Here is a 13,362-nt window from a genome sequence, read left to right on the forward strand (position 1 = left end):
TCTACTAAGCACTTTCCTTAATTATCTTGTTTATTTTCTGTCTTCCCCACTAGAACATAAGCTCCTTGAGGGTAAGACTTTCTGTTTTTGTCAGTTTCCTTTCCTCTGTGTCCCTAACACTTGACACTGAATGGGAGCTCAGTACGTGTCTTTCCAATAACTGAATGACTCTGCAAGAGAACAAACTTACATAGGACCTCTCATTATAGTGTCTTGTCATATCACACCAAGGTGGTGATACTCCACTCTCGGTGATATGAATCTCAAAGGCTCCAAGATGAAAAAAAAGGATTTTATATTAATGTGCAATGGGATTAAGCTGATGGCCAGATAAAATTCTTTCATTTATTGCGTCATTAATCTAAAAAGGCTGATCTGGTCTTCAGAATACACATCAAGTTTGATGGCTAGAAACATATCACCAGAAGTGAGGTTGCCTTGCTTCTCTCAGACACAAACAACATGCTTGGTCTCTCAGTGTCTTATAAGGACCATGGAATACTACTGTTCTACATCCACTGACCTTTTCTACTGGAACACGGAGGTCAGGTCAGCCAGCCAACCAACATTTATAGAAAGTCAATTTGGTCCCAGGCATAAAACAAATAAATAAACAAAAAACAAAGCAAAACAAAACAAAAAAAAAAACCACCCAAAGACCCTGCCTTTAATGTTTTTATTTTGGTGGAACGTGACTGACAGAAGAACAAGTAAACGATACAAATATTTAAATTAATTTCAGACACTAATAAGTACGAGGAAGATTAAAGAGAATAAAGTCACAGATGATAACTGGGCTGGGGTTGGGTTCGAGAGGCTGCTTTTAGATAGGCTGGTATTTGAAGAAGTGATATTTGAATTAAGGCCAGAATGAAAGAAGGGGGAAGCCACAGAAACAGCCTTCCCAGTGGATGGAAGCGAAAGGAATAAGGGGAAGTATGGTGACTGCTGTGGAAACTGGAAAAAAAACAGACGTCTGAGAAATGGCCAGAGGCCAGATCATGTAGGACTCTGTAGGACATAGTAAGGAATCGGGATTTTATGCATAACGGGAAGCCATGAAAAAGTTCTGTGGAGAATGGCCACAGGGGGCCAGGATGGTACAGGAGGTGGGGCAGTGTGTATGTGGCTGAGGCAGGAAGACTGTAGGAGGTTGTCTGTTGGCCACGCCAGAAGTTATGCTCTTCCACCCTTCTCAATCTCTCTCATCTCTGGGGTTGGTTTGGGTTCAGTCCGTGACTGGATTTCCCAAAGAATACGAAAAACAGAGAGGGCAGGTTTTAGTACATTCCATTTCAGGTGCCATTCTTAACCCAAAGTGCCTTTTTGATATAAGCTGCTGAGACTCTAGTCAAAGAGTGGGAGTCAGACAGCAACCCCAGCTGCACGGTTTCCCCTGCCCTTGCTATGAAACCACAGAAGTCCTCTCCTTGATCTACCCACCAGCTTCTCTACACAGGCTGATGCTCCATTTTTAGGATTTCTAGGCACACAGTTCTGGATTCTTTTCCTTTGACACTAAACACTGCCACAATTCCTTTAAACATATTTTACAATGCTCTCTACCCAGAAGCTACTCCATAAATATTAATAAAAATCACTACTGTTACTCTACTTAATCAAAGAGCCTATGCATTTCTTGCTGAGTACTTGTTGCAATTTGACTTATGGCAATATTTACTTAACATGAGTGGCTCTTCACTTAACACTTGGCCTTTTGACACTAACCACAGTTTAAGTAATGCAAGTGCCAGCATGCACTCATATGTGAAAAATATTCCCCAAAGAAATATTAGCAGCAATAGCACATAAATTCCTTCTTCATTTTTAGAAGACTTGTAGAAGCTATTCTTAAAAGTAATTTTAGAGACTAGAAATATTCAAGGTAAAGTGAAGACACTCAAAACATATTATTCCTCTACCCAGCAGGAAAGATTTAATTGTCCCCTACAAGTATATTATCTCTCTTTTCAGAGGCGTGTTGGGAGACATGATTGGTGCCTAGTTTATAAGTTAGCTCATAAATAGGGGAGGGAGGAACTCTATTATTAGGAAAGATAATTTAACACAGAATGGGCAAACCTAAAACAGTAGGCCGTGTTTAACTGTATTGTTTTTAAATGCAAAGTTACAGTGAATAGCGCTCTGAGGGAAAAAAAAGTTTTACTTTAGAGAAGAGTGAGAAAATCTCATGGCAAATTTTAGAGATAATTTTTTTTTTTAATTCCAAGAATATACTGAGTAGAGAAGATACATATTTTAGGGACTTGTGAAAGGTTTTAGAATACTCCTATTTGAAGGCAAAAAGAGATCTATTTTTCAGGCCAGGCCCACCCCAGCTTCATATGTTAAAAAAACATTATGAAAATAGGACGAAATAATGTTTTGAGTCCTCTGGGCTCACCGGAAGGCATGGTGTAAGTGTGGCGCACGTTACTAATGAACTCTACCCTACGCACTGTACACTGACTGTAGAGTTATGTGGCAAAGAACATCCTGACTGTTAAGAAGAGTAGGCAAATGAATTCCTACAGGGAAGAAAATTCAAAATTCTTTATTACCATGCTGAGGTGAGAGAATTCAGTGGCATCAATTTGCATGTGCATTCAATCCCAATTTGACAGCTATATTTAAATGAGTCTCAGGTATATAAGAAGTAAAAGATAAAACTGGAGGTTATTAACAATTATATCACTTCTATTTCCCAACTACCTCAACGCAAAACATGAAGATGCCTCTGTAATGAGAGAAAGGAGGAAAATATATTGAAAGAATGACTTTCATTGATAGGACTCTCGCTTGTTCAATATGAATGGTGTTTTTATATGTCATGTTACAATGCGATAAGAAATTGTGATAATAGCTTGTAGGAAGAAAGATAAATTGGAATCTAAGACAAATAACAAACTTTACACTGAAGGCAATTCAAAGGATGACAAAGAACAATAAAATACTCTAACCATTTTAACGTCTACAAAATCCACAGATGTGTCCCCCTCCCTCCTTCCCTCCCTCCCTCCCTCTCTTTCCCTAGTACACCCTCAAGGCAGAGCCCTCTATGAATTTACAATGTTGAATACATGGCTTTATTTCAAGAAAGTTCATGAATAGATAGAGCAGGGTTGGCAGCTGTACAACTACTGTTAAGAAAAATGAATAGTGTTTCTTTTCAGCAGTATCTCTCCCTTTCTTTTTCAACTGAGTTGATGTGCCCTTAATTCTTCAGTAAAAACATCCGGAAAGGAATGCAATATTGAGGTGTTTTGATTTCTAAAAGTGATATCAATGTGATCCAAGGTTTTTCATAACGAAATTCTCAAATTTATTTTTTTGTACTATCAAGAGGTGATATTTTATATCTGTAAATCATAAGCAAAATTAAAACATCTTGAGGATTACAGGATTCAGTCAGGCATTAATTTAAAAAAAAAAATCTCGAAGGCTTGAACTTCCACATATGTAACCAATTCAGAGAGGGTATCTTATGGAAGTTATTCATGGTTCTGAAGGATAGATTTAGAAATTCACAGAACTGAAAAGGTTCATGTTAGATTACTGCATAAGGATAAAACATTGAGGTTTTGTGGAAATCAATGCACTTTACCCGAAAAGTGAAATATAACATGTGGCTTCAGAATTTGGGGAGCTAGTCAAAGGAAAATTATATTTTAAATAAATGTTAATTAAAATTGAAATAAAATACCATATAATAGTTGATTTAGCTGACCCCTTCTCTGGACTATTGACAATAATGGACTATTGACAATAATAACTATATTCTACTTTAAGTACAAATAAAATGTCAGAATTATAATTTAATTCACCTATAGATCCCAAGTTGATATTTAAAAATAATAATATAGATAGTAGTGAACAAAAAACTAAGTTGCTATAACTTGAAGATGCGATTTTATAACTTCTTTTAAATTTCATCCATTCTTGATATGAATTTCCAGCGTTAGAGAAATCATTTTGAGATTGATTATTGTAACTCATCTAGTAAAACACAAATTAAATACAAAGCACTAAAAAGGAAAAGCTGAGAATCTGTAAAAGAACTCTGTGGCCTACTGAGAGAAGCTTCAAGATCACCACAATTTTCTGTAAATTTCTACATTTTTCTAAGCAAAGAAGTAACGAGGTACCTGTGTTTCTTAATGTCATTGATCCCATTCTTCAGATTTCCCAGTCTTTCTGTTGGATTTTGCCTAAAATAATAATTTTTTAAAAGAAAGTTTATAATAATTATGCTTGAGTGAATTTTAAATTAAAATTTAACATTTCTTCATTCATTCATTCATTCATTCATTCAACAATATTCGTAGGCATCTACTAGGCATTCCCTAGTAGGCATTCGTAGGCATTCCCTCTACTAGGCATCTGAGTAGAGGGAGATGAAAACACATGCCCCCCTCTAGGAGAGCCACAGTCAAATTAGAGTTAGGAATATATTTATATTATATCTATATTTATATCTATATGTCTCTTAGTGCTTTAACTGAGCTAGAAGCAAATGCTTAAAAGAACAGGAAGGTGCTATCTTACAAACTCTGCTGAGAAAACGAGGGAAAGCTTCAGAGAATTATTTACACTTCAGCTAGAATCATAGAAGCATGCAGAAATTTCTGTTGACAACCCACAGCTAAGTTTCATGTTCTAAATTTACTAAATTTTAATGTTTTTTAAAAAGTTCAAATGTGCAAAACAAACAGTGGCAAAATGAAGTTCAAACAAAATTCTATAACTCTTCTTTTCTCCAATAAATTAGTTTTATTGGTAAATAGAAATTTGGAGTAATTTAAAATAAAACCAGGAGCATGGTCCAAGATGGTACATGAAGCACCTGAACTCACTTCTTCCCATGAACACACCAAATATACAACTACACATGGAACAATTCCCTCTGAAAAAGACCTGAAAACTAGCTGAAGAGCTCCTTCACAACAAATAATAAAAGGGTCACATCGAGGTGGGTAGGAGAGGCAGAGACACAGTCTCTCCAAACATCACCATTCCCACCCCCATGTGGCAACCCACAACTGGGAGGGATCTCACAAATCCAAATCTTCTCCCTGAGTACCAAGTGGTCCATGCCTCACATCAGAGTGCCAAACCTTGGGATCTGAATGAAGAGATAGCCTCCAAAAGGTCTGGCTTTGAAAAACAACAAGGCTCATGTTCAGGTGAACCAGAGGGCTGTAGGGAACTGAGATACTTTTGTTAAGGGTTGGCTCACAGACTCACTTACCCCCTCTAGGAGAGCCACAGTCAAATTAGAGTTAGGAATATATTTATATTATATCTATATTTATATCTATATGTCTCTTAGTGCTTTAACTGAGCTAGAAGCAGTTAAAAAAGCAGCAGTGCAAAAGCAGCAGTTTGAAAGGTACCTAGACTACATGTAAAGGAGATTCATTTGCTAATCTTAAAGTGTCTGCCAGAGAAGCAGGGGCCTGTTGAGAAGACTCTCTCTGGGAATGGAGGTGCCAGCAGGTGCCATTTTTGTACTCTCCCTCTACCTCAACAGTGCCAGTGAGCATGTCCTAACCCAATGCTTCCCTGTGGCCCCACAAAAGCCAATGGGTGCACCACAGTCCTGCATTCTCCCACTGCCTTGTTAATGCCAGAGGACACATGCAGTCCACGTAGGAGACACATTAGACCAGGTAGACTTAACAGATATATACAGAAAATCCATCCAAAAGCAGCAGAATACACATTCTCGTCAAGTGCACATGGAACATTCTCCAGGGTAGATTAAACGTTAGGCCACAAAAACGAATTTCAACAAATTTAGAGAAGAGTTTCAACAAATTTAGAGAAGACTGAAATCATATCAAGTGTCTTTACCAACCACAACAGTATGTGAAACTAGAAATCAAGTACAAGAAGAAAACTGGAAAAATCACAAATATGTGGAGATAAATAGCACACTATTGAACAACCAATGGGTCAATGAAGAAATTAAAGTATACATCAAAAATACCTTAAGACAAATGAAAATGGAAATACGACTTCTCAAAAACTACAGGATGCAGGAAAAGCAGTTCTAAGAGGGAAGTTCATAGTTATACAGGCCTACATCAAGAAAAAATACAAATAAACAATCTAACTTTACAAAAGAACAAAGCCCAAAGTTAATAGAAGGAAACAATACAGGTCAGAGCAAAAATAAATGAAATAGAGACTAAAAAGAAAACAGAAAAGACCAATGAAGCTAAGCACTGGTTCTATGAAAAGATTAAAAAATTGACAAATCTTTAGCTAGACTCACCAAGAAAAAAGAGAGGGATCAAACAAATAAAATCAGAAGTGAAAGAGGATACATTATAACTGATACCACAAAATGCAAAGGATCTTAAGAGACTACTGTGAATAAGTACATGCCAACAAATTGGATAACCTAGAAAAAATAGGTAAATTCCTAGAAATACATAATCTTCCAAGACTGAATAGTGAAAAAAATAGAAAATCTGAATAATTATTAGTAAAAAGATTGAATCAGTAATCAGAAACTTCCCAACATCTACCATCAATTGTACCATCTACAGTTGCATCAAAAAAATAAAATAACTTTGGAGTAAATTTAACTAAGGTGGTAAAAGACCTGTACAGTGAAAACTGTAAGACATTGATGAAAGAAATTAAAGAAGAGACAAATAAATGGAAAGACGTTCTGTTCCCCTGAATTGGAAAAATAGTGTTAAAATGTCCATATTATTCAAAGCAATCTATAGACTCAGTGCTATCCCCATCAAAATCCCAGTGACATTTTTTTATAGAAAGAGAACAAATAATCCTAAAATCTTCATGGAAACACAAAACACTCCAAATAGCCAAAGCGATCTTGAGAAAGAAGAACAAAGCTGGAGGCATCACATTCCCTGATTTCAAAATATATTACAAAGCTATAGCAATCAAAATAGTATGACATTGGCATAAAAACAGACACATAGATCAATGGAACAGAATGGAGAGCCCAGAAATAAACCCATGCATATATGGACAATTTATTTATGACAAAGAAGGCAAGAATATACAATGGGGAGAGGATAGTCTCTTTAATAAATGGTGCTGGAAAAACTGGACAACCGCCTGCAAATGAATGAAACTAGACTACTATCTCTCATCATACACAAAAATTAACTTAAAATGGATTAAAGACTTGAAAGTTAGACACGAAATCATAAAACTTCTAAAAGAAAACATAGGCAGTAAGTTCCTTGACATTAGTCTTGGAGATGATTGTTTTGGATCTGACGCCAAAAGCAAAGGCAACAAAAGGAAAAAAATAAAATAAATGAGACTATATCAAACGAGAAAGCTTCTGCACAGCAAAGGAAACCATCAACAAAATGGAAAGGAAACCTACTGAATAAGAAAAACATTTGCAAACCATGTATCTAATAAGGGCTTAATATCCAAAATATATAAGAAAAACTCATACAACTCAATAGAGAAATAAAGAAACAGTCCAATTAATTATGGGCAGAAGATCTAAGTACACATTTTCCCAAAGAAAATGTACAGATGTCCAACATGTACATGAAAAGATACTCCACATAATTAATCACCAGGGAAATACAAATCAAAATCACAATGTGATTTCACCTCACACCTGTTAGAATGGTTAATATCAAAAAGTCTACAAGCAAGTATTGGTGAGGATGTGAAGAAAAGGGAACCCTTGTGCACTGTTGGTGGGAATGTAAATTGGTGCAATAACTATGGAAAACAGTAGGGAGTTTCCTCAAAAAATTAAAATGAACTACCATATGATCTAGTAATTCCACTTGTGGATATTGGTCAAAAGGAAATGAAAACACTAATTCGAAAAGATATATGCAACCCTATGTTCATTGCAGCACTATATAATAATCAAGCTATGGAAACAATCTAAATGTCCATCAATGGATGAGTGGATAAAGAAGATGTGAGATGTTTCCCTGAAAATAAGACCTAGCCAGAACATCAGCTCTAATGCATCTTTTGGAGCAAAAATTAATATAAGAGCTGGTATTATATTATATTATATTACATTACATTACATTACATTATATTATATTATACTGGGTATTATATTATACTATATTATATAAGACCCAGTCTTATATTATATTATATTATATTATATAATACCTGGTCTGATATTACAGTAAAATAAGACTTGGTCTTACATTAATTTTTGCTCCAAAAGATGCATTAGAGCTGATGGTCCGGCTAGGTCTTATTTTTGGGGAAATACGATAGAGATATAGATGTAGATGTAGATGTAGATGATATAGATATAGATATAGATAATGGAATACTACTCATACATAAAAAGAATGAAATCTTGCCATTTATGACAATATGGAGAGACCTTGAGGGTATTATATTAAATGAAATAAGTCTGACAGAGAAACACAAATACCATAGGATATCATTTATATGTGGAATCTAAAAAGAAAACAAATGAACAAACAAAACAAAACTTACAGATTCAGAGAACAAAATAGTGGTTGCTAGGGAAGAGGGGGAGTGGGGGGTGGACAAAATGGGTAAAGAGGGTCAAGAGGTCCAAACTTCCAGTGAGAAAATAAATAAGTTGCGGTGATGTAATGTACAGCATGTTGATTATAGTAAATAATATTGTAGCGCATATTTAACAGTTGCCAAGAGAGAAATCTTAAAAGTTCTCATCACAAGAAAACCATTTTTTTTGTAATTTTGTATGGTATTGGATGGTAACAAAACTTATTGTGGTAATTATTTCGTAGTGTATACAAATATTGAATCACTGTATATGTAATGTTATATGACAATTATATCCCTAAAAATAATAATAAAATAAAATAAGGTCAGAGGAGTACTTTTTTTAAAAATGAAGACTTAAAGAGGACATATAGTAACATATTATCATCACCACTGATTTTCTCTCAAAAAAACAAGGTTGTAAATTGATTACTCCTTTATCAAATTAGGGTTTGTGGTTCCATTTTGCTCTATAACAGATAATTCCTAAAGATAACCTGAAAATTGTATATCTCTTTTATACTATAATTAAGTACTGTGGTTCTATAACAAGATAAACTCAAACTCCCAACATAGACTGCAATGCAGAAAATGATTTTTTGTAAATATAATTTACCGTGTTTCCCCGAAAATAAGACCGGGTCTTATATTAATTTTTGCTCCAAAAGACATATTAGGGCGTATTTTCAGGGGATGTCTCATTTTTTCATGTACAACAATCTACATTTATTCAAATACAGTCATGTCATCTCCTTCTGGAACATCAACATAACATACTAAATGTGTCCATCTGGCTGATGATCTTAACTGGGGTTTATTTGCAGGGTAGGTCTGACTTTCAGGGAAACATGGTACATAGAGAAGTTCAAAAAGTAAACATATACCTAATTTAAAATGTGTGGAAACAGAAATAAGAAGGCTTCACACTTTCTCCAAGAACAAGGGGTTTCTAATTGTCATTCTCACCTGCAAAGCCTCCGAATCAAATCCTCAGGTCGTTTTGTAATTTTTCTGGGAAAATCCATTTTTTCAATTCCTTTGAGAATCATATTGTAGGTCATCATTTGATCAATCCCAGAAAAGGGTGGGCTAGAGGAAACACAAAATAGGACACTAGGACCAGCATCTGAGACACATTTACAACTAAGTTTCTTCCTTCCTTCCTTCCTTCCTTCCTTCCTTCCTTCCTTCCTTCCTTCCTTCCTTCCTTCCTTCCTTCCTTCTTCCCTCCTTCCCTCCCTCTGTCTCACTATTTGTTTTATGATAAATCTGGATACACAGTAGAAAATTGTTCCATTAATTTCACATCACAACTAATTACACACACACACACACACACACACGAGTAATTTTAGATCATCACTAACATGAAAAATGAAGGAGAGGGGCGGAAAAATGACAGAGAGGTGTGACTTCTTTTAGACAGAGTGGATATGAAAAGACTCTCTCACAAGTTGACGAGATCGAGCAGAGGTATGAATGAAGAGAAAGAGTGAATGAGTCACACATGGAGAGACCTTGAGAGTATGATGTCTAGTGAAATAAGTCTGACAGAGAAACAAAAACACTGTAGGATGTCACTTATATTGGAATCTAAAAAGAAAACAAATGAGCAAACAAAACAAAACGCAGAGGTTTTCAAGAGAGCAAGTACAAAGGCCCTGAGTCAAGAATGGGCGTGGGCTGTTCTTGGAGCCGTGAGGAGGGCAGTGTTGCTGGTGGAGAAAGTAAGCAAGAGAGAGGGATGTAAGAGAGGAGGAAACATCACATAGATCTAGTGGGCCACGATAGGGACCTAGGAATATGTTGTGAGTCAAATGATCTAATTACAGCAGCCAGAGGAAGCTTTTTTTAATGTGTGGAACATAAACGGTGATGTTGAAAGTGGTGGGGGAAGGAAGGCCGGGTAGCCCGGACTAGGACAGTAGTAGTGGAGGTGGTGAGATGTGGCTGGATTCTGATCTATTTAGACGGAAAAGTCAACAGGATTTGCCGATGAGGTGAATGTGGTGTATGGTATAAAGAAAACGTTCAAGAATGATGATCAAGTGTTTTGACCTACAGAATGAAGCCAACATTTACGAAGAGATGAAAGACTAGAGTAGTGTAGGAGTACAGAGCAGGTTATGGGAAAGAGAATCAAGAGTTATGCTTTGAACATGAAACCGAGATGCAAAGAAGGCAGTTGAATTTATGAGTGTGGCATTCAGGGAAGAGGTTAGGGCTGAAGACATGATTCGGAGGAGTTGTTAGACAGTATTTATGACCATGGAACTTGATGATATCACCCAGGGAGTGAGTAGAAGGAAAAGAGATCAAAGAGTGAAGTGGCCCAATATTGAGAGGTCAGAATGATGAGAAGGACCCAGCAATGGATAGTGAGATGGAGTCACGAGTGTGGGAAAAGAAACGAGAGAAATACTGTGAAGTCAGTATTTCCAGGAAAGTGTTGCTAAGATGAGTAAGAAAGCACTGGGAACTGGCCACTTGGTTCAGATAACATTTTAATGCATATGCTTTGCTTTTAAAAACACTTCAATGTCTACGCTCTTGTGTCATTTAATTTTTGAAAATTCATAAACTACTCACTATTTCTCAGTCATGCTTCAGACCTTTTGATACAGCGAATTCCCACTCTTGGTAATAAACTTGAAATAAGGTCAGTGCACTAACTATTCAATAATCTATGTTTCACTTGTAAAGAAATGAGGTAGGAAACAAAGACATTGCTATATTTCCAACTATATTGTGTTTTGTTTTTGTTTTGAGTTCTTTTCTCATTTTCATTTACCGCCTGACTCTCAAGTTCAGGGCATTTGAAAGTAACTTTTCTTGTGCCCTACCCTGAAAACCTTTACAATTTTTCTACTTTGTTATGACAGCTCAAGTCACCTTAGTAACTCCAAATTATTGTGTTCTTTTCCCCCTTCTTTATTCCCTCATTTTATTTCTTTAGTCCTTGTAACAATTTATCCCAGCTGGTGAAGACTGAAATGTATATTCTCCAGTTACCTACAGGAAACATCAGGTGTCTCTTAGAAATTCAGTTAACAAATTTCCCAGGAATGAGGAACTAGATGAATAGAATTCCATGTGTTCCAAGACCTTAAGCAACTTTCTGTCTAAATGACTGGAAACTCTTCTTTTCTTTCCTTCAAAATCTTAAGCAATTAATATTTGAAATTTATTACAGATACTATAATCTTTCATATCTGTTTGCTCAACGAATGTAAATAGGAAGTAGAATGTAGTCACAGGTAATCTAACATTTAAATTTGTAAGTGTAAAAAGTTCAAGAAGATTCTATGAAACTCTTTTTATGTAAAATATGTGTTGAGACTTGAATCTCTATCAATGGTCTCATTCTAGAATTTCTTATGCCATTCCAAATGCAAATCTTCCCTGAAAATATCGGGTTATAAAGGTTTATAAAGATGATCATATCAGTTCATGAGGGATGGAGGTACAAAACTGAAAAGGAAACTGATCTGAATCTTGTGTGTGTAGTGTGTGTGTGTGTGTGTGTGTGTGTATGTGTGTGTGTGTGTGTCCATGCATTATACTACATGGCATATGTGTGTAATGGAAAATATGTCTTGTCACATTTAGAGTCAGAAGATCTGTGATCAAATCACTGAACTCTGGCAGGTAGCTCGCTGCCCTGGTTTTCTAATCTATAAAATTTAAATCACAAAGTTATCATAATAAAATTTAAATTATGAAGAAATAATAAAAATTCCTGCTTTAATTTCCACACAAGTTTGTGAAAACAAAACTAGATAATATGCATGTAAGTGCTCTGTAAACTGCAAAATGCTTTACAAATGTGAGTTAATATTATATATAGCCTATATATGTATGTGTGTGCTCATGTGTGCATATAAATGTATGTGTGTGCATGCGTGCACATGCATGTTAAATATTTTGGACCTTGGATTCATTAGTATGGCTCTTTAATTTCTTTGGGAGTGACAATTCAATTTTAACTGATAAAACCCCTGCTGTGTCTTGTCTCTGTTCATTAGCACCTCCAGAAATCCGCTGACAAGGGGAATAAAATTTAAATCCAGCAATGTTGCTTTCTCTTAGCATTCCTGGTTAATGATTTATTGGGAAGATGGCTAATTTAGTTTAATTGATTAATGAACTTAATTGAACTATGATTGCTATTTTCTCAATTATAAACCATATGTAAAAGGAAATAATAACATAGCCTACAACGTCAATTCCTTTTCTTATTCTTACGCTGGATTATCAAAACCTTCACACACTTAATATGTTACCTATAATAACAGGCTTGCCATTTTAGATGAACCATAGCATTCTGTACTTCTTTCCTTCACCTTCTTGAATCTTTTCTTTACATTATAAACTAGTAAGCATAGTATATGTGCAATAATCTAAAGAGGAAAAGGCATCATACTTCATCAGAAACATTTCCAAATGTTAAACTCTTAAATCACATATTTTTTTATCCTTAGTAAGTTATTTTTGCACTTCTCTGAAGAAGAGTCTGAACACAACATGGAGGTACTTACTTGCCCGTTAGGAGCTCATACACTAGAATTCCCAGGGACCAAAAATCCACACTGAAGTCATGCCCTTTGTTGAGAATGACTTCAGGCGCTACATACTCTGGAGTTCCACAGAATGTCCATGTTTTCTGTCCAGATCCTATTTTCTTAGCAAATCCAAAGTCAACCTGGAAAAGAATGTCAAAAAAATTTTCAGAGACAAATTTTCAGGTTACTCTTTAAGTTACCCACTAACTTCCCCAATCTTCTTTCCACACCCCCACCCTTTCCTTCACACACACACACACACACACACACACACACACACACA

General features: G+C 35.7%; 1 protein-coding gene across 4 annotated transcripts in view; it reads right to left on the minus strand.

Moving 5' to 3' along the window:
• Nucleotides 1–13,362, minus strand: part of PRKG2 (protein kinase cGMP-dependent 2) — a 97,464-nt gene that overhangs the window by 4,196 nt on the left and 79,906 nt on the right. For all 4 annotated transcript variants that reach the window (XM_033105262.1, XM_033105263.1, XM_033105261.1 and 1 more), the window contains 3 exons: nucleotides 13,056–13,219; nucleotides 9,484–9,606; nucleotides 4,146–4,208 (listed from right to left, as the gene is read on the minus strand). In XM_033105262.1, the coding sequence (XP_032961153.1) occupies nucleotides 4,146–4,208; nucleotides 9,484–9,606; nucleotides 13,056–13,219 (350 nt within the window). The remainder of the gene's footprint in view (nucleotides 1–4,145; nucleotides 4,209–9,483; nucleotides 9,607–13,055; nucleotides 13,220–13,362) is intronic.

This window comes from Rhinolophus ferrumequinum, chromosome 5, assembly GCF_004115265.2.
Source record: "Rhinolophus ferrumequinum isolate MPI-CBG mRhiFer1 chromosome 5, mRhiFer1_v1.p, whole genome shotgun sequence".
NCBI lineage: Eukaryota > Metazoa > Chordata > Mammalia > Chiroptera > Rhinolophidae > Rhinolophus > Rhinolophus ferrumequinum.